General features: G+C 43.9%; 2 protein-coding genes across 5 annotated transcripts in view; one reads left to right on the top strand and one right to left on the bottom strand.

The window, feature by feature from the left end:
• LOC125484528 (RELT-like protein 2) overlaps positions 1-6,861 on the top strand; it is a 25,219-nt gene extending 18,358 nt beyond the window's left edge. For all 4 annotated transcript variants that reach the window (XM_048603599.1, XM_048603598.1, XM_048603600.1 and 1 more), the window contains 5 exons: positions 948-1,011; positions 3,534-3,743; positions 4,835-4,997; positions 5,327-5,372; positions 5,861-6,861. In XM_048603599.1, coding sequence (XP_048459556.1) covers positions 948-1,011; positions 3,534-3,743; positions 4,835-4,997; positions 5,327-5,350 — 461 coding nt within the window. In that variant the 3' untranslated portion in view covers positions 5,351-5,372; positions 5,861-6,861. The remainder of the gene's footprint in view (positions 1-947; positions 1,012-3,533; positions 3,744-4,834; positions 4,998-5,326; positions 5,373-5,860) is intronic.
• A 2,361-nt stretch (positions 6,862-9,222) lies between these two features.
• The window catches only part of LOC109916809 (F-BAR and double SH3 domains protein 2-like), a 64,345-nt gene continuing 52,731 nt past the window's right edge, over positions 9,223-20,836 (bottom strand). Inside the window, exons 11-15 of the mRNA XM_048603480.1 lie at positions 20,394-20,580; positions 19,330-19,547; positions 18,081-18,195; positions 16,463-16,536; positions 9,223-15,451 (exon numbers count right to left, since the gene is read on the bottom strand). Coding sequence (XP_048459437.1) covers positions 15,383-15,451; positions 16,463-16,536; positions 18,081-18,195; positions 19,330-19,547; positions 20,394-20,580 — 663 coding nt within the window. The 3' untranslated portion in view covers positions 9,223-15,382. The remainder of the gene's footprint in view (positions 15,452-16,462; positions 16,537-18,080; positions 18,196-19,329; positions 19,548-20,393; positions 20,581-20,836) is intronic.

Raw genomic sequence — 20,836 nt, 5'->3', positions numbered from 1 at the left:
GGTCTAGGCCCGAAACGTCAGCCTCTCTGCTCCTATGATGCTGCTTGGCCTGCTGTGTTCATCCAGCCCTGCACCTTGTTGTCTATAATTCCCTGTTTTCGCTTTACCTCACTTTTTAAATTGTGGGGTTACATTAGCTACCCTTCAATCCATAAGAATGTTCTAGAGTTTGGAGGATCTTGAAGGGTGAACACCAATGCATCCACTGTTTCTAGGATACTTCATTAAATACACTGGGATGTAGATTATCAGCCTCTGGGGATTTATTAGCCTTTAAACCCATCAATTTCCCAACACCACTTCCCGACTAAAACTGATTTCCTTCAGTTCATTACTAAGCCATGTGTTCCCCAATATTTTGGAGGATGTCATTTTTGTTCTTCTTTGTGAAGATTGAACAAAAGTATGTATTTAATTGGTCTTCCATCTCTTTGTTCCTCACTGCAACATCCTCTGTTTCTGGCTGTAACAAACCTACAATTTGTCTTCACTAATCTCTTATCTCTTTGCGTGTCTATAGAAGCTTTTACAATGAGTTTGTATGTTTCCCACAAGCTTATTTCCCTCTTTCCCCTCTTATTCAATCCCTTTATCCTCCTTTGCTGCTATGTTTCTTGTTTCCACCACACACACACCCTCCCCCCCAAAAAGAGTATATACTCCAGGGAAATCAGAACAAGAGTAATCTCTTTCCTTAATTCCGTTCACCCAAATAGATCAGAGAAAAATGTCCCAAATGTTTCCCCCAAGTTGTTTTACCTTTTCTTTGCCTCTACCAGGTGATCATGTGGTGGTGAACAGGATGAACAGAGTATATGGTGTGATGGTCAAGGTATCGTGATTGTGAGGGACAAGCTGAAAGGACAGGAGGAGGGTCTTGACTATTATTGCTTGTTTTGTTCTTATTTAGTCTTGGTGATATCTTCTGTCTTTGTGCTGTTGCCCAGCTAACGTGGAGGCTCTCAACGAACTGCTAAGGGAACATGAACAGGTGAAACCTCCAGTACCCAGGTAAGAAGAAAGAAGGATCCTAATGTGAGTTACCTCTCAAGCATTTTATGTATCATTCCTATCTCTGTCTCCAAAATGTGTCTGTTCAAAGTACACATGTAGAAACATATTTTAAACATTTCTATCTTGACAAACAATTTCTATAAAAATAAGGACAAGTAGCAGATACGAGCAAAAGCTTGGTCAAAGAGCATCTTAAAGCAAAGGAGAGAGAGGTAGAGAAGGAAAGAGAGGGAATTCCAGAGCTTGGGACCAAGGTGGTTGAAGGCACAGCCAGCAGTGTTAGAGTGATGACTAATGGGAATCCTTAGGAGGCTGGAATGCAGAGGAAAAGCACAGAAATATTGGAGGGTTATAGATTTGTTGGATTTTAGTGGGATGAGGAAGAATTAGACCAGGGAGGTACAGCAAACAAGGATCAGAACTTTAAAATTTAGGTGGTTCTGGACTGTGAACCAACACAGGTGAGCGAGAGTGGGAGAGGGATAATTGAATAGGTCTTGGTATGATTTAGTCAGCAAAATTTTAGATGTGAAGAATTTTATGAAGGGTGATGGGGAAAATACATTTTATAATTTATGAAAACAGGTACAATTATAGAAAAACAAAATAACTCACTTAGTGGAACTAGAACCTTGCTTCTATATCACTGATAAAGAGTTCATGATTTTCCTTGCTTAATTGAGATGGAGAGTCTGAATTCCCTGTTTAAGCATCATGAGCCTCACAGATGGGGCAGAACTGGAGAGTCAATGCCTTAAGTTACACTCACAAGGCTCCAAGAGGCTAGTTCAGGCCCTGGAGCTCAATACTTGGCTGTCCCAAGTCAGAATGCATAGCATGTAATATTTAGAATCTAGATAATTATGTTGGAGATGACAATTCCCACAAGTTAAAACTTAACTAAGAGTAAATAAGGAAGTCAGGGCATATTTTTACCCAAAGGAAAACCAACTTGAGGAATAGGTTGGTTGAGAAGAATGTTGTATATTTAAGGCACCTTGATGTCCTTGCTGTGGCGTTCAACAAAACAGCAGCATTAAGGAAGTACCAGAGTACACTAAATTAAAACAAAGACCTGAAGATGCTGAAGATCTGAAACATAAGCAGAAATTGCTGGAGAACTCAATTTCTGTTTTTGCACCAGAATTCACTGTTGGAGGGGTCATGCTAAGGAACAATAGCACTGTTGAGAGGGATGGTACTAATTGGATTGCTGGAATTTTGGAGGAACAGCACTGAGGGAATCCTGCACTTTTAGAAGGTAGTACTGAGGGAGCACCATACTGTCAGACAGGTATACTGAGGGAGAGCTGCATTTCCAGAGGGGCAGTACTGATGAAACGTTGCACTTTCAGTGCTGGGGAAATACTGAAAAAGCACTACATTGTCAGAAGACAGTAGTCAGGGTTGCCTGCATATCAGAGGGTTAGCTCTGAGCTCTCTCTGCACTGACAGACTGGGACAGTGCTGAAGGAGCACTGCAATGTGAAAGGGACAGCAATGAGGGAGAGATGTACTATGCTATCTCTTGGATGAGACATTATAACCAAATCCTATCTTTCCCCTCTCAGACGAATGTAAAAGATCCCATGGTGGCGCTATGAAGAGAAATGGGTATTTTTTTCCCAGTGTCCTGGGAAGATCTTTATCCCTTAACTATCAACATTAGAAACAGCAAGTCTGGTCATTATCAGAGAAGTGTGGTCAGAGCTTGTTGTGCAAACATTAACAGCTGTGTTTCCTTTATCACAATGGTTACTGCATTTCCAAACTACTCAACTGGCTGTATCAGACACTTGAGATATGCTGAAGTGGTGAAAGGTGCTGTAGAATTTTTCTCAGATTAATCTGCATCCAACCAATTTAGTATCTGCCCTGGGTGTGTCTGATAGGGACAGCAAATTGGGAGCTTTACGCTGTATCTAACTGCATGCTGTACCTGTCCTGGGAGAATTTAATAAGGTCAGTGTAAAGGAAGTTTTACTCTGTATCTAATATTGTGTGGTACCTGCTGTGGGAATGACTGACAATGTAGAGATAGCTTTACTTTCACTTGAAAAGAGTAGAGGGAACTTTACTCTGCAAATCATCCTGTGCTGTCCCTGTCCTGGGAGTGTTGGACATTGACAGGGTAAAGGGAGCTTTACTTTCAGTTTAAAGGAATTGAGGAAGCTTTACTCTATCCAACATCTTACTGTACCTGTACAGGTAGTGTCTGACGGGGACAGTGTAGAGAGATCTTTACTCTGTGTCTAACCCTGTGCTGTCCATGTCCTGGGAATGTTTGGTGGGGACAGTGCAGACAGAGCTTTACTCTGTATATAACTGGGTGCGTCCATGTCCTCGGAATGTTTGATGGGGACAATGCAGAGGGGCTTTAACCTGTATCTAACCCTATGCTGTCCATGTCCTGGGAATGTATGATGGGAACAGTATAGAGAAGCTTTACTTTCAGTTTAAATGAGTAGAGAAAACTTTACTCTTTGTCTAACTGTACTGTTCTTGCTCTTTATTTTTAGTCCAATATTCCCTGAACCAGTTGTGACAAAAACTCCTTCCCTGATCCCTCACCATCACACTGTACATTCTGTGGCAGCAGGAAGTGCTGGATCAGCCTGTCTGAGCTGCAATCAGAGAAGGAAGAGATCTGCAATGCAGATGCACAGACGAGCCAAAGAGACCAAGAGCAGGAATCACGGAGTGGAGGTCACTGTCCTGTCCGTGGGCAGGTACAACAAACCACAACTTCCTCAATCTCTACCTCATTGCAGTGAGGAAACAATCTCTGGTGTTTGGGTTAACATTGCAGAAGCCAAAAGATTAACTGATATGAGTTCCTTGGCTCCATACTGACTCCGCAGAATAAGATAGTACAGAGGAAGGTCATTCAGCTCACCATGCCTTGTGCAGGCCTTGGGAATGAGCTATCCAATTAGTCCCATTCCCATTCTCGTCCCCCACGGCCTTAGAGTTTTTTCCACAACTATAATTGATTGTTCTAAAAATTCATCTCCAGCACTTTCAGTTTTTATTTTCTAATTAACTAATGACCTTTAAGAGGAGAAAATCTGCCATCGTTACCTAGTCTTGCCAAGACTCCAGACCCACAGTAATGTGGTTGACTCTTAACTGCCCTCTTTAATGGCCAAGCAAGTCACTATACAGCTCAGAAACAGTCCACGCTGACCATAATCCCAAACTAAACTAGTCCCAACTGCCAGTTCAAGAGCATTAAGAGATGGGCAATAAATTCTGGCCTAGCAAGTGATACCAACCTCTCAGGATAGAGTAAAAAATATGAATAAATCTAATATGTACCCTCTCTAAGACATTGCCATCCCTTCCAAGATGCGGTCTCTCAGAATTGGATAGAACAGTCCAGCTGAGGCCTAATCAGTTATTTGTGTAGTTTTAACACAATTTTGGTGCTATCACACTCTATGCCTCTCCATATAAACAAAAGATAACTTTTTTTGACATGCTGTCTGGTTACTTCATAAATTAGTAAGTTATATACCCACATAGAGAGTGGGTAAGGATACCTATTCCATCACACCCACTGGTCCTACAGCTCATGGCCACTGTTTCTCCACAACACCCCATTCACCACCTGCTCTCAGCTGGGCTGCAGTTCCAGGTAGCTCCCGGTCTACATGCTCATCCTCACTGTGTGGTGCTTACTGAGCTGGGACTCAACACTGGTCTGTCACTCCCTGAACTGGGTTTTAGGGCTGGTCACCCACTGACTGAGCTGGGACTCAGGGTTGGTCTACAATATAACTGCACATGTTTGTAACTGATGTATTATCTCTGGCTGAAGGTTTCGAGTTACCCGTGTTGAGAAGGGTCAATGGGCACAGGAATTAAGCAGGTTACCTGTGATTGAAGCGTGTTCTGGAGGTCATTCAGTCACAACTCAGACAGAACCAGATTGTGAGAAACACATGACCCATGAAAGCACAGCAAATGAGGGGACAAAAAAGGTACGTTGCTGTGTATCGTGAGCTGGGGTGCCCTCAGTCTCATTCAGCTCCTGAAATTGCCCTCTCGAAATCCCTGACCACCCTCTTATCCTTCCTTACCACCTCTACCTCAAACCACACATTACTCCATCTCATTCACTGCTCATTCCATTCCCTTCACCCCCACTTCCCTCCCTGTGCTTACGCACTCTCCTGGCCTGGTTGGTGACATATCCTCTTTGTCATTCTGTGAACAATGTCGGTAGATGACTGAGTATAGGCTTCCCATCTGACAGAGGATCTGCAAATAAGGAGAGATTAGATTCATAATTTATTTTGTATTCTTCTAGGAGTCTGATCCTGCTCAGCTGTGACTCTGGAACTAGCTTCTCACAGGTGGGTTCTCAAGTAGATCATATTTCGGAAGGAAATTTAAAAAAAATTAATGATTTATTTGAATCATTACTGCTCAATCTGAGGCCCTTGCTGAATCTGTCACCTTCTCATTCTCACTTTATCTCATTACTTTTCTCCCTGCCCTTCCTCTTTTCAATCTTTCCCCCTCACTTCTCTTTCTCTGTAACTCTCTCTGTCAACCTTCCCTTATAATCGAGTTATGACAGACATGTTTGCTGCAAATGATTGAGTAAATTTGTGATGTGTAAATGTGTGCAATGCAAAATACCCAAATGGATGAAGGAATGGTTCATTGTTCACTCTGGAATGATGTACAGATAAACTGGAGAGTATGCGACTGTCACTGTCGTCATGTGTGTCACTATAGCTACATGTGCGTCACTATAGCTACATGTGCGTGTGTCTGTGATGATATCACTGTCACTCTGATGTTAAGTGACTGAGCGGTGCTCTCTGTTCTTTTTCAGGGCTCTGTCTTCCCTACTGGACAAGGCCCAGACAGGCCAGGAGATGATAATACCAAAGGCCTAGATTGATCTCAGCACTAGTCCCCAACTCTGACCCCAGGAGGAGCCTCATGATCAAGGCTACATTGTCCCTCTGGTCCATCTCGCACTCTGCACTTGGGAGGTGCAATCACCACTTCTCTGAGTGCAGCTGGGAATCTAGCACCAGATAAAGAGCCAGTGAGGCAGAAAGATGGTCAGCTAGCTGGGGCGCCATCGGCTGATCCAATTGTAAACTCAAATCCATATTGCCCTCAAGAACTTGGATACAATAAGGACTGCAGATGCTGGAAGCCAGAGTCTATAAGGTGTGAGGCTGGAAAAGCCTCCTTTGTTTACATTTCAGCCTGACTGAGATCTCTGAGACTGTGCTGAGCATGGGTGTGGAGGGTGTGGATGGGAAGGGGAAATGTGGCGTCTCATCCCAACCTGAACAGATTGCTTGTCAACTTGCCCACTCACCTCAATGCAATACTGTAGTTCAATTCTCATCAGTTCCAAAAGAGGCCTTAAGAGAAATGAGTGTGTGCAGCCCAGACATGCACAGACCTCTTGCACACTCTGCTGGCATTAGCCAGCAGTGCAGTCCTTTCTCACAGCTGGTTCACAGATACCTTCTGGGAAGAAAATTAATGTTCAGTGACATTGAATCGCTCATTACACTTTTCTGCTGGAAATTAATTAGACCAATCCCAGACAATGTGGAACCCCGAGGCCTGATGCATTAGAACAGTGTAGGAAGCAGTGAGGAAGAAATGCCACCTTAAAAACACTTGCATTTCTGCATTCTTTCATGACATCAAAAGCATTTAGAGACAATGAAGTACCTTTGGAACATACTGATTGTGGGAAACACAGTATGCAGCGAACTCCCACAAATGGCAATGTGTGGTACTTTCCAAATAATCTGTTTTACTTTAAACTAAAATAAAGAACTGCAGATGGTGGCGATATGAAACAAAAAACAGAAATTGTTGGAGAAACTCAGCCAGTCTGGCAGCAGAGAGAAAGCAGAGTTAACATTTTGAGTCCAGACACCTTACTTCAGATCTCCAGTTGGTGTCTGTGCCTTCAGCCGCCTAAGCCCCATGCTCTGGAATGCCCAGTTCTCAACCTCATTTTCAACTCTTGAGTCACTAATTCAGACCTACCCCTTTGACCAAGCTTATGGCCACCTTGCTCTATATAGCTTTTGTGGCACATTGGTAGTGTCCCTAGCTCTGGGCCAGAAGATCTGGAGTCAAGTCACATCTGCTCCAGAGGTGTGTCATAACATATCTGAACAGGTTGATTAAAAATATCTTTGGCCATCTGACCTCATGTCTTCTTAAGTGGCTTGGTTTCATACTTAGTTTTTAGAAAGCCCCTGTAATGATGCTTGAGATGTTTCATTATGTTGAAGGTTCTTCACAAATATAAGTTGTTGTTGAAAGGCAAAAGCAAGCACAGAGTGAAATAAGCAGTTTGTAGAGTGACACCTACAGAGGTAGGCCATTCAGCCCATGAGGCCTTTGCTAGCTCTTTAAAGAGCTGTCCCACTTCCCTGCTCTTTCCCCATACGATGGATAAATACTTGAAGAGGAAAGTTCCCATTTACCTCAAGAAATTTATTGTCGAATCTGCTTCTGGTGCCCCTTAGTTCAGGTTTCATTCTGAGCTCGATTTGCCTGATGGGTCAAGTCAGGTTTCACTCACAGAGAGTTGGCAATCGATCTGAGCAGATCACAGCAGGCTCAAGTATTGTAGCTCCAGCTTCAGACATCAGTTCCTACTCTACTTGACAGCCATGATACGAACAAATGAATTAAGAGCTGTATTAAGCCATACTTTATGATTCTTTTGGCTCTTCAAGCCTGCTCCACCATTCATTAAGATCATGAGTGTTCTGTTTGAGTTCCAAATTCAGATGAACGGCATGATCTGTATGATAGGCGAGCAGTTCCGATGGTTAAACAGCCTCTTCCTGTCTATGTGTGCCCAGTTCTGAACTGCTAAGTTTGTTCTAAATCGTTTCAACTGTCCCACTTCTCCTGCCTTGGGTTCTCCCCTCCAGCTTCATGTATTTCCAACACCTTTTGCGTTGTTTTCTGGGTCAGCTGACCGTTTGCTACAGAGCCTTAACTCACACCAGGGATCTGACCCAGATGTGGCCAGCTTGGGATAGCTTGAGGGATTTCCAGCACAGAAACAAACTGATTGCCTCAGCTGCTCCACTGTTCTTCATGCTCCACACAAGCTTCCTCCCACCCCTTTCCATCTAAATCCTATCAGCATATCCTTCCATCCCTTTCTTCCTCATGTACTTGTCTAACTTCCCCCGAAATGTAATTATATCATTCACTTCAACTATTTCCTGTGGTAGCAAGCTCCACCTGCTCATTACTCTGTAGGTTTAGAAGTTTATCCTAATTTGGCCTTTATCCTATTGGCTTTATTGATGACTTTCTTTTACATATGGTCCCTAGTTCTGGCCTCCCCATAAGTGAGACATCTTCCCCGTTCCCATTACTGAAAATCAAACTCGATCATAAGCTGAAAGGCCAATAACAAGAAGGGAATTGACAACATGCACAAGGCATCAGAATGAACCGAAGATTTATTTACATGCTTTTATTTACATTGGAGTACTACAGTTGGCAGGACTAACTGTGTTCTCATCCAAAAGACTGCCCTTCTTACATTGCAGCTCTCCCTCACTACTTCTCAGACAATTCAGCACCCCCTAACGATTGTTTCTCTGACAGAGCTGCCTTCCTCCACTATTGCTGCCCAGACAATGAAGCACTCCCTCAGTATTACATCTCCGTCAGTGTGGCCCTCCCCCACTGTTGCTTTCCAGGCCATGCTGTACCTCTTTAGTATTGCAACTCTGACAGTGTAGCCCTCCTTTAGCACTGCCCAGAGCACCCTCGGTACTGGAATGATTATTCTGGCTTAGATTTATGTTGCAAAACTCGGGAATGACCTCCGACCAGAGTCATGGCTGACCCCTAAAGCAACTTTGTCATCTCAACCCTAAATCCCAGCAGTTCCCCAAATTTGGTCTTTGTCGCATGTCACACACTCAAAAGATTAGTTTGAAGTAGTGTTGTTGGTTTATTATTCCTGTATAATGTGCTTCCAGATTTGATTAAAAAAAGACACTCTCTCCACATTCTGAAGCTGAGAAAGAAAGGCTAGCATTTCGAAAGCATCTTTCGCAACGGCAGGATGATCCACTGTCCTTCATAGCCCAATGAGGTACTTTCTTCAAACCTGGTCACTGTTGTAATACAGGAAACATGAAAGCCAATTTATACACAGCAGGATCCCACACACAACTGTAAAATAAATAATATAAGTTTATATATTGGTTAAGAGGGATACATGTTGTCTAGGACGATGGGAATTATTCTCCTTTCCAGTATGTTGTCAAAAACTCTGTCATAAGCACAGTGCATTTTTTTCCCCTACAGGCTAGTTGGGCCCTCAAGCCCTTCCACCATTCAATGAGATTGTGGCTAATCTGATTGTGGCCTTTCCTGCCTACTCCTAATAGCCTTTGATCCTTTGTTCTTGAGCCAGAGAAAACCTCTTAGAAAGACATTTTTCCCACAATGCTTCACTCTGAACCACCTTCAATCAACCTCATTCACTCCTGTTCCTGTCGGAAAGCCAGCACCAGGGATGTTAAAATAAAACATAAGACAATTCTGCTCCCCTACTTTTTCCCTATATCTATCTTTTCTTTTCCAAAAACTTATCCAGCTACCTTTTGAAAGGTATTATTTAATCTGCCTCTAGGCAGTTCAATTCAGTTCAATCAACAACCTGATGGCCTGGCATATCTCCTACTTTATCATTACCATCAAACCAGAGGATCAACCCTAGTTCAATGGAGATTGCAGGAAGGCATGCCAGGAACAGCACCAGGCAAACCTAAAAATGAGGTGTCAACCTGGTGATGCTACCAAACGGGACTACTTGCATATAAAAACAACATAAGCAGCAAGTGATAGAATTAAGTCATTCCACTTCAAAAGATCAGATATATACTCTGCATTCCTGCCACATTCATGAATGGTGGTAGACAATTAAACAGGTAACTGGAGAAGGAGTTTCTACAAACATTCCCCACCCTGCTTGATGGGGAACACAGCACATCAGTGCCAAAGATAAGGTTGAAGCATATATAACAATCTTCAGCCAGACATGCCAATGATCCATTTCACCTGCCAGACTCCAACCAATTCAACACACTGCAATGTGATATCAACAAAACAGGAACAAGAATAGACCATACAGCCCTTTGAGCCTATTCTACCACTCAATGAGATCGTGGTTGAAATGTAGCCTAATTGCATAGACCCATATCCTTTATATCTTTGGTTAACAAAAATTTATCTCGGATTTAAAACTAACAACTAATTCAGCATCCACTACCATTTGTGGAAGAGAGATCCAAACATCTCCCACCCTTTGTGTATAGACGGGCTTCCTAACATCCCTCCTGGATGATCTGACCCTACATTTTAGATCATGACTCCTAGTTTTAGAATCTTCAACCTGTGGATATAGTTTATCTATCCTGTCTTTTTCCATAAATATCCTGAAGACTTTGATCAGATTGCCCCTTAACCTTAATAATTGTAGAGAAACCAGGCCTAATTTGTAATCTCTACTAATAAACTAACCCCTGAAATCCAGGTATCATTCTTGTAAACTTCCTTCCTAAGGTCTGGTGCCCAGATCTGCTCAAAGAACTCCAAGTCATAGCTAGTCGGAGGCGATGGCCTAGTGGTATTATTGCTGGACTGTTAATCCAGAGACCCAAATAATGTTCTGGGGACCTGGGTTCAAATCCTGCCACGGCGATGGTGGAATTTGAATTCAATAAAAATATCTGGAATTAAGAATCTAATGCCGATTGTTGGAAAAACCCATCTGGTTCACTAATGTCCTTTAGGGAAGGAAACTGCCATCCTTACCTGGTCTGGCCTACATGTGACTCCAAGCCCACAGCAATGTGGTTGACTCTTAACTGCCCTCTGGGCAATTAGGGATGGGCAATAAATGCTGCCTAGCTAGCAACGCCCTCTTCCCATTCAAGAATAAAGAAAAAAAATGTGGGGTCTAACCTCTGCATCATTGTACTCCAGTTCCTCTAGATATAAAGGTCAGCATCCCATTTGCCTTCCAGATTATTTTCTGCACCTTTTAAATATCAATGCACCTGAACCCCTCAAAATATACAAAACACTGGATACTGCAAAAGCTATGGGCCCTGATAATATTCCAAACAATAGTGCTGAAAACTTGTGCTCCAGGACTTTCTGCACCTCTAATCAAGTTGTTGCAATACAGCTACAATACTGGCATCTACCCTGCAATGTGGAAATTTCCCATGTATGTCCTGTATACAAAAAGCAGGGCAAATCTAACTCAGCCAATTACTGCTCCATCAATCTATTCATAATTGTCAGTAAAGTGATGGAAGGGACCATCAACAAGTGCTATAAAGCATCACTTATTTAGTAATAACCTGGGTTCCACCAGGGCTGTTCAGCTCCTGATCTCATCACAGCCTTAGTTCAAACTTGGCAAAAGCCCAACTCCAGAGGTGAGGTGAGGTGATGCCCTTGGCATCAAGTCAGCATTTCACCAAGTATGGCATTAAGGAGCCTGGACAAAACTGGAGTCAATAGGAAACCACAGGTTCTAGTTATACCTGGCACATAGGAAGATAGTTGTGGCTTTTGGAGGGCAGTCAGCTCAGCTCCAGGACAGCCTGCAGGAGTTCCTCAGGATAGTGTCCTAGGCCCTACCATCTTCAGCTGCTTCAGCAATGACCTTACCTCCATCATTGGGTGAGAAGATGTTTGCTGATGATTGTACAAAGTTCGACATCAATCATGACTCTTCAGAAACTGAAGCAGTCCATGTCAAAATGCAGCAGGACTTGGACAATATCCAGGTTTGGGCTGACAAGTAGCAAATAACATTTGCATCTTGCAAGTGTCTGGCATGACATACCATTAACATTTAACGGTATCACAAGAATTGTTCGAAGGACGAGAAACTTTAGTTACGAAGATAGATTGGAGAAGTTGGGACATATTTGTTTGGATGGGTGAAGGCTGAGAGAAGTATTGATAGAAATTTTGAAAATTATAAAGGTTCCAGACAGAATAAATAAGGAAAATTGCCCCTGACCATAACAGGATTGTGAGCCAGAATGCACAGTTTTGGAGTATTTTGTGTTGGAAGAAGTGAGAAATACTTTTCCAAGTTTGGAAAACACTGCTTCGAAATGTTGGAGAGGCAGGTTCAGTTGAGCCGGTCAAGAGGAAATTGGATGATGATTGTTTACATAGAAACAATATACAGGGTTGAGGAAAAGGCAGGAGTTTGTCACTAAATAAAATGTTCAGAGAACTAATGCAGACACTATGGGCTGAATGGCCTCCTTCTGCACCAAAACAATTCTGTGATTACCAGAGCTGCAAGCACCATTATCAACATCCTGAGGGTTATCACTGACCTGAAACTGAACTGGACTAGCCACGTAAATAACGTGGCTACAAGAGCAGGTTGGAGGCCAGGAATGTAGTAGTGAGTTACCTATTTGCCTGACTGCCCAAAACCCATCCACCATCTTTGCTAGGAACAAGTCAGGGGTGTTATACAATACTCCCCACTTCCCTGAATGTGTACAGAGCCAAAAACACTCAAGAAGGCTGACGCCATTCAGGACAAAGCAACCTGCTTGATTGTTTGGATGGATGTTGTGCCGATCACTTCCCACAACATTGAAGGAAAGTCGTAGCTGTGTGTACCACCTGCAAGATGCGCTGCAGAAATTCACCCAGGCTCCTTAGACAGCCCCTTCCAAACCCACAACCAGTACTTTCTAGTAGAGAGTCAGTTAGCTCAGCTTGCTGGACAGCAGATTTGCGATGCAGAGTGGGTTTAATTCCTACACCAGCAGAGTTGATCATGAATGACTCTCCTTCTCAATCTCCCCCCACCCTGCCTGAGATGTGGTGACCTTCAGTTTAAACCACCACCAGTCATCTCTCTCTACTGAAAAAGCAGCCCTATGGTCTGGTAAGACTACACCAACCTTATGTTTAATTTTACTTCCTAGAAGGACAAGTTGAGTAGATGGATGGGAACACCATCACAGGCAAGTTTCCTAACAAGCTGTTTTCCATTATGATTTAGAAAACATATCAGGTCCATTCATTGACACAGAGTGACAATCCTGGAACTCCCTCTGGAATAAGATTGTGGGTGCATACACACCAGATGTTGGCAGTGGTTTAAGGGGGCAGCTCACAAATGGCCATTTCAAGGGGAACTAGGGATAGACAATAAATACTGGCCCAGCTAATGAATCCCAATACCCCTTGAGTGACTATATAAAAAAATTTTGACTGTATAAAAATAATCAACATCTCCTCTTTGGTTCTTTTGTCAAATACCTTAAAATCTGTGGCCTCTGATTGATGATCCTCCTGACACTGGAAATAAATCTCCTCCATTCATTCTGGTCAGAACTCTCCATGATTTTAAACACTTCTATCAAACCTCCCATAATGTTCTCTTCTCTAAAGGGACTTATCTCAGCATCTCCAGCCTTTTCGCAAAGCTGAAGTCCCCTCATTCCTGGTAGGATTCTGATAAATCTGCTCTGCACCCACTTTAGGCCTCATCATTCTTCCTAAAGGTGGTGGACAGTTTACATTGAACTCTTCAGAAGTGATGAGCTCAAGGCTTTCCCAAACACACAGTCTCATTCCATGGTCAGGTCAGATTCTAACACATTATACTCCAAGTGTCTCAGCTGATTGATCGAGTTTACATCTGCATCCTATCCTCAATGTTTTCTTATTCCACAACTTGAGTCCACTCTGAGCAAGGATAACCCCATAATTTTGATTTTGTCAATTCCAGAGTCATGGGTGCACCCGAAGACCAATACTTTATTGCCTATTGCAGTTTGTTCCCTGCAGGGGTGATAATGAGCCTTTGTCTTGAACCATTGTCGGAGGTTTAATACAATTAGTGGAAGAATGCTGCAGTGCTTATGCTCCTGGCAAAATAATTGGCTGGAACTTTGAGAATTGGGGCGGTACGGTGGCTCAGTGGTTAGCACTACTGCCTCACAGCACCAGGGACCCGGGTTCGATTCCACCCTCGGGCGACTGTCTGTGTGGAGTTTGCATATTCTCCCCATGTCTGTGTGGGTTTCCTCTGGGTGCTCCAGATTCCCCCCACAGTTCAAAGATGTGCAGGTTAGGTGGATTGGCCATGTTAAATTGTCCATCGTGTTCAGGGATGTGTAAATCAGGTGGATTAGCCGTGGGAAATGCAGGGCTATAGGGAAAGGGGGTGGGGGTGGGGACGGGGTAGGGGGGGATGCTCTTTGGAGGGGTGGTGTGGACTTGTTGGGCCAATTGGCCTGTTTCCACACCGTAGGATTCTATGGTGATATGAGTTTGAAAGCAGTTGGAAATGAAAAGTTGGTCTGAGGGAAAGTAACCATGAAGCTGTCGGGAAAAACCCAATTGGCTCATCAGCGTCCTTTAGGGACAGAAACATGCATTCCTTACCTGATTTGAATCTATACATGAGTCCTATTACACATCAACATGATTGACCATAACCACCTTCCAAAATAGTTCAACAAGATACTTCTTTTGTGTTAAACCTATTGATTTCAGAATGTAGCCCACCATCTTTCCAAGGCAAACAAGGATATCAATAACTATTAGTATTTCCAGTATTCCTCACATTCCCAGAAGGAAATGAAATCAATGAAACCTATGCCTTCAATCTTCACATCTAAATTCACCTGAAATGCCCTCAAGATGTGTCATTTCATAACTGAGGAGTCAGAGGTAACCCAATGTCAAAGTAGTAATGATGTTACCATCACTCATCCCATCCAGTGACAGATACGCACACAACGGCATATAACTGTTTCATTGATCACCGAATTAGATCAACATTACAGAGATTCCAGGACACTGCCACAAAGCACTGCCCCTTGTCATTTGTGCTCCTGAGAGCAAACAGAGTATTGGGCAATCAGCTTGGCTCCAGGAAGTGTCATCGGTTGGAATTCCAAATCCCATCGCACAATGTTCACTCCATGGCTATATTTTATATGCTCACGTGATTCCATGTTCATGTTCCAGGAATGTCTCACCACGGGAGAGGCTCTGCACACGTTTAAATTGTTCACAATGAAGGTTGGTGCTCTTAGAGAAAGCCCTTGATGAACACACCAATGAACCCATCTTCTGTGTGGAACCTGATGTGTCAGCTTAATGAAGTGTAGGTTGCTGGTTCCCCATCCGTGGAAATTCTGATAAGGACCACAGTCCGATCCCCTCACATCTCCCATGTGAAGCACCAATCCTGGAACCAAAGGCCTGTCACCCATTCCTCCAGTTGGATATGATTCCACATGTAGGGTCCGAATTTAGGTGGGAATATTCATACAAGGAGTTCCTCATCCTGGTGGGAAACTGGACTGGATGATGGTGGAGGAGGGGCAGCTCGAATCTGAAAAAGTTGAACAGCAACAAAGGTTCAAGTGAGTTATTTGTTAAACACAAATTCAGGGCATTAAGGCCTGAAATATTTTTCCCCTGTCTCCTCTCCCACTCCCCTGGGATCTACACAAACCAAAGGAGCTCGTAATCAAAAAGTATAACTGGGACATCACCTCAAACACTGAACAAAGATTGCAAACCATCTCAGCAAAGGGCAGCAGAGGAGATATTGTGGCAAGTGACCCAGAAGTTAAAGGTAGGGTCGAAGGAGCCTTTTATTGCATGAGAGACTTTGGGAGAGAATCCCAAAACATAGGGTCCAGGTGACTGAAGACAAGACCACCAATGGGGGAGTGATTAAAATTGAGGAGTGGAGGAATGTACATATGTTAAATGCTTGGGGAGCTGGAGGGAATGATGGAGATACAAAGGTGTAAGGCATTGGGAGGGCTTTGAAAATAAGGATGAGAATGTTAAACACGGAGCTGCCATGGGTCTGGGAGTCTGTGTAGATCAGTGAGCACAGGGGCGACCATAGAATCCTTCCAGTGTGGAAGCAGGCCATTCAGCCCATCAAGTCCACACCAATCCTCCAAACAGCAGCTCACCCAGCCCCGGCCCCTACCCTAGCCCTGTAACCTTGCATTTCCCACAGCTGATCCACCTAGCCTGCACACCACACATGGCCAATCCACCTAACCAGTGCACCTTTGGACTGTGGGAGGAAACCAGAGCACCTGGAGTAAACCCACACAGACATGGGGAAAACATGCTAATTCCACATCAAACCCAGCTCGCTGGCACTGAGAGGCAGCAGCGCTAACCACTGTGCCATCCGTGATGGCTGAATGGGAGCTGGTGAAAGATAAGATACAAGCATCAGAGGTTTCAGAGGGAACAGATGAGGAGGCGAAACTACAGCTTTGTGAGACGTATGGCTAACAGGATGATGCATTTCCCCAGCCGGAGCTCAATGATATCAAGTTACACATTACTATTTTTCAGATAAATCCTCTCTTACAGGTCTAAGTCGTCCAGTAGGCATTTCAGAAGTGGGCTCCAGGATGTGGGATTCCTCCTTCTGAACAGCAGAAACTGTAAAGTGAATAAAGTGGAATCAATTCTGGATATTCTAGAGCCCCTGAGATCTATACACTCACAGTTAATGTTGTTAACTCTGGTTGGACATTACCCTGAAAGTTACATTATAAAATCTCCAACAACCCCACATAAGCAAACAGCCTCTTCCACACAGAGTCAACAGTAAATTATAATTATTGGGCCAGTTCTTTTTGCAGAATGACAAACAATTAAGATAAGAACATAAGAGAACAGGAACAGACAAAATGAGCCCTCAAGCCCCCTCCTCCTCCATTCAATGCAGTCAGGGCAGATCTTTAGCTTCAAATCCACTTTCCTGCTTATTTCTCACATTGTGAGCCTGTGTATTAGTCTGTGTCAGTCCCTCAGAAAGGGAATGATATTGCTCAGAGCAAGAAACTGTACTTGGGGTCTTTTACTGTGAGGAGTCTGTTGCAACTAAATGGTTCTGCCTGACTAAGAATCACTGTCTTAGCACCTGCCATGGGTGTATCAGAAGGACTTTAAACGTTAACAATCAATGAAAACTACTTAGCTGCAATACGATGCATGGCTATCAAGTACTGAGATGGGATCTGAACCCAGAGCTCCTAGTTCAGAGGTAGGCACACTACCACTGTGTCACCAGACCTCCTACCCTTCCTTAATCCCTGAGAGACCAAAGACCTGCCCATTTCAGCCTGAAATATGAAGAAACTTCCACAACTTTTCAGGATAAAGAATTATAGAAGATATTAAAAAGCACGCCCCTGGTTAAGGATGTTGGCTTTGAGAAGTGAAAGTTGTTTAGAGAGATCAGTATAGAGCTAAGGCACCTGATTAGCCATGGCATGGAAAGACACAGGAGGAAGCTATTTAGCTTCTGGAACTTGTTCTGCTATTTTTCAAGATCACAGCAGTTCCATAGCTTCACTGCAGTCATCTGAATTGGCTGCATACTCCTTAATACCTTTGGCTAGCAAAAATCTATCAATCTTAAATCATAATTATTAATTCAGTTAGCATCCACTGTCGGTTGTGAATTCCAAGCTTCCACTATCTTCTCACAAAGATGTGTTTCCACATTTGCCTCCCGAATGGCCTGACACTGATTTGAAGATGATGTCCTCTCATCCAGGACTCCCTCCATCAATGGAATATAATTTATATCTACCCCATCAATTCCTTTCAAGATCCTAGAACCTCACAATCTCTCCTTAACTATCTGGAATGTAGGGAACACAAGGGTGATTTGGGCAATCTTTCCTCGTAATCTGACACTTTCTGTACTGTACCTACACCTCACTGTTCCTAAGGCCAACAAAGCAATGTGCAGTGCTCCAAATGGAGTCCAGGGTTGCTGAGCAAAGATGGATTGATGGATTGAAGATACAGGTCAAGCAGAATTTCAGTGAAAGATGGAATAGGTTCGAAGGCCAGAATGTCTTCCTCCAATTCCTCTGTAGCTAAATGGGCTCCTCCATGTTTTTCTCAGTAATGGGCTTTAGGGGCTGAATCATGAGACCCAGTGTGTATAACAAAACATTAAATATATTTACCACTGTTTCTAGGTGACACTTGGAGTCTCTCTTGCTGTGTGGATCCTACAGCGTGATATGGCACCACACTAGAATCAGGAGCAGGAGGAGAGAATGGAGGAGGGGATGTGGGATCCTGGAAAATAAAACAATGTAGTCAACAACAATTCACTTGCAGAGTTTGAGCTTCCGAATGGCCTATTCCTACTCCTGTATATTTTCTCAGTATTGAACCAAACAGTGGGAAGCGAGCTAATGAGGTAAAAAAGAGCAGACTGTAGATTCCCACTCTCTGCACCTATCTGATCTCAGTGGGAGAACATCCAACTTCATCACAAAGGCAGGAAAGACCTCACATTCTGTCAATGCTTGGTTGAAAGGGTTACCAGCAAATTGTGGAGAGAAACACAGAGCACTAAACAATGGGGGTGCAGGGAGGGGAGAAAGGGAAGAGAGTCAATGTGTCAGGAAGATTTAGAGATATATTCAGTATTGAAAGAGACGGAGTTTGTGACACAGTGTACAAGCACAGTAACTGAGGGATACATGCATCTTAGAACAAGATTACAGATGCTAAGAAGTTTGAATGAATGATTGGTTTTCCTGACACTTTGATAATTGAGTTGAGGAGACTAGCTGTTCACCATTGCAGTTGGTGTCATCTCATCTGTGATGTTAGACAAAATCTTGATTTGCAGATCTGATTAGGTTTGTTAGATGTGAATTCGCTGTAGGAGGGCTGGGTAAATACCTTGCTTTGCAGTGTACTCACCTGACCTGTGGGGATTTGACTCTGCCCTTCTCAAATGTTGACGTTGCTTGATGACTGTGTTGTCTCCATATGCATCTGCCCCAGGTTATTTCTATCCTATGTTGTGATGCCCTTTTTATGAAAAGGCAAACTGGGTTCTCTATTTTACATTAAGGGGACACTGAACATGGAAGCAAAAGGAGATGAGGATGAATTGGGGATATTGTTCGGGTCATAGCTCGAGTATTTAGTGCTTTTCTGGGATATCCCATAACAGGAAGCGTATTGGAAACAAAGGAAGAGAGCAGTGACAATTGATTAAACAGCAGCAGGAACGGGAGGGAAGAGTTTATGAAAATTTATTAAAACTTTCACGAAATGGAAAGGCCACAGTGGGAGGAAGGGGAAGTTATGTCAACACGAGATGCCTGTACAAAGGGAAGATCATGAAAGATTTAAATCAGCTCCACCAAAGCTGCGCAGACTGATTAAAAGCCACAAATTTCCTGTGTTCAGTACCAGCATCGGTTCCAACTCCAGATCTGTCCCTTCCCCAACCAGCAGCTCGACGAGCAAGGATGGAAACACGCCAATTCGGCCATTGAATTCTCCTTCCCAGAATCCATCATCCACTCCACGCTCACCAGTGTGAAGGACCTTGATCAGGCCACCCTCAGGGAAGCACAGCTCCTCTGCACTCTGTCCCTCATAATCGTACAACGCCCGGGCCAAGCAGACTGTGAAAACAACATCCACAACATCAGCTCCTCAACATAGCCCCCAGCACAGCCCGTAAGTGTGAGGATAAGCCGTCCTTAAGCAGACTGTGATCCACCCTGTTACAGTGAGGTCAAGGCTCAGGCAACAGCACCAGAAAAACCTGCAACCTCTACCACCAAGAAAGGGGAGGACAGCAGCCGCACGGGGACATCACCACCTCAACGTTCCCCCCCAGGTCACACATAGCATCATAATTTGGCCATTTCAATCATTGGTTACTTTCTCAATAATGCCTTCCTGGCAATGTAGCACTCCCTCAGTGCTGCATTTGTAAAAGACAGTATTCGTAAAGGGGACTGCTGAGGGAGTACTGATCCAACAGAGGGCAGCTCTGAGGGAGCGCCGCACTGTCAGAGGGTCAGTACTGAGGGAGCGCCGCACTGTCAGAGGGTCAGTACCGAGGGAGCGCCGCACTGTCAGAGGGTCAGTACCGAGGGAGCGCCGCACTGTCGGAGGGTCAGTACCGAGGGAGCGCCGCACTGTCAGAGGGTCAGTAATGAGGGAGCGCCGCACTGTCAGAGGGTCAGCACTCAGTCTGGATTTTGAGCTCAAGTCCCTGGAATATGAAATCTAGAACCTCTTGATTCAGAGATGTTAAGATGGCTATTCTGGTCCAAAATCCAAATCGAGTTTCCCCTTTGTTTGCACAGTGTACAGATTTTTCAAGCGAAATTCTTTGCCAATTAATGGACCCTTCCTGATTCACCTTCTCCTCTCTCAGTGTTCCATGGGGTGTTCAGGGGTGGCTGGAAATGGTCCCTGCCCACATTGACAATGGGTTAAAAGATCAAGATTAGACCTACCTCCATCTGCTGCCTGCTCCAGGCCACTGCAAACCATCAGTTCCTGCTCAGCAGAGCTACTGGATGAGGAATAGGACGTGATGTCAGAGGATGTTACCACGGAGATCCTGCTGGATAGGCTGTTCCCACCTGGAAACTGGAGATACTTTTCAGGCACATAGCCTATTTGGCCAGATTTATTCCGGGCCTGAAAAAGGGGTAGACAAAAGGAATTTAAAAAACAGAATTGAGGATAATAAGTAAATTTCTCCAACAAGAGAAAATTTAACTATCTCCCCTTGACATTCCATGGCATTAGCATCACTGAATACCCCCACCACCAACATTCTGGGCCTTTCTGTTGACCTGAAGCTGAACTGGACCAGCCATTTAAATAAATCCTGTGGCTGCAAGAGCATGTCAAAGGCTGGGAATTCTGTGACAATTCTGTGGGTTATCTACAA

The sequence above is a fragment of the Rhincodon typus genome, chromosome 12 (assembly GCF_021869965.1).
Source record: "Rhincodon typus isolate 14 chromosome 12, sRhiTyp1.1, whole genome shotgun sequence".
In the NCBI taxonomy this organism is placed as follows: Eukaryota; Metazoa; Chordata; class Chondrichthyes; order Orectolobiformes; family Rhincodontidae; genus Rhincodon; species Rhincodon typus.
The sequence above is the reverse complement of the archived record's forward strand: the minus strand, read 5'-3'. Positions and strand labels throughout refer to the sequence as shown.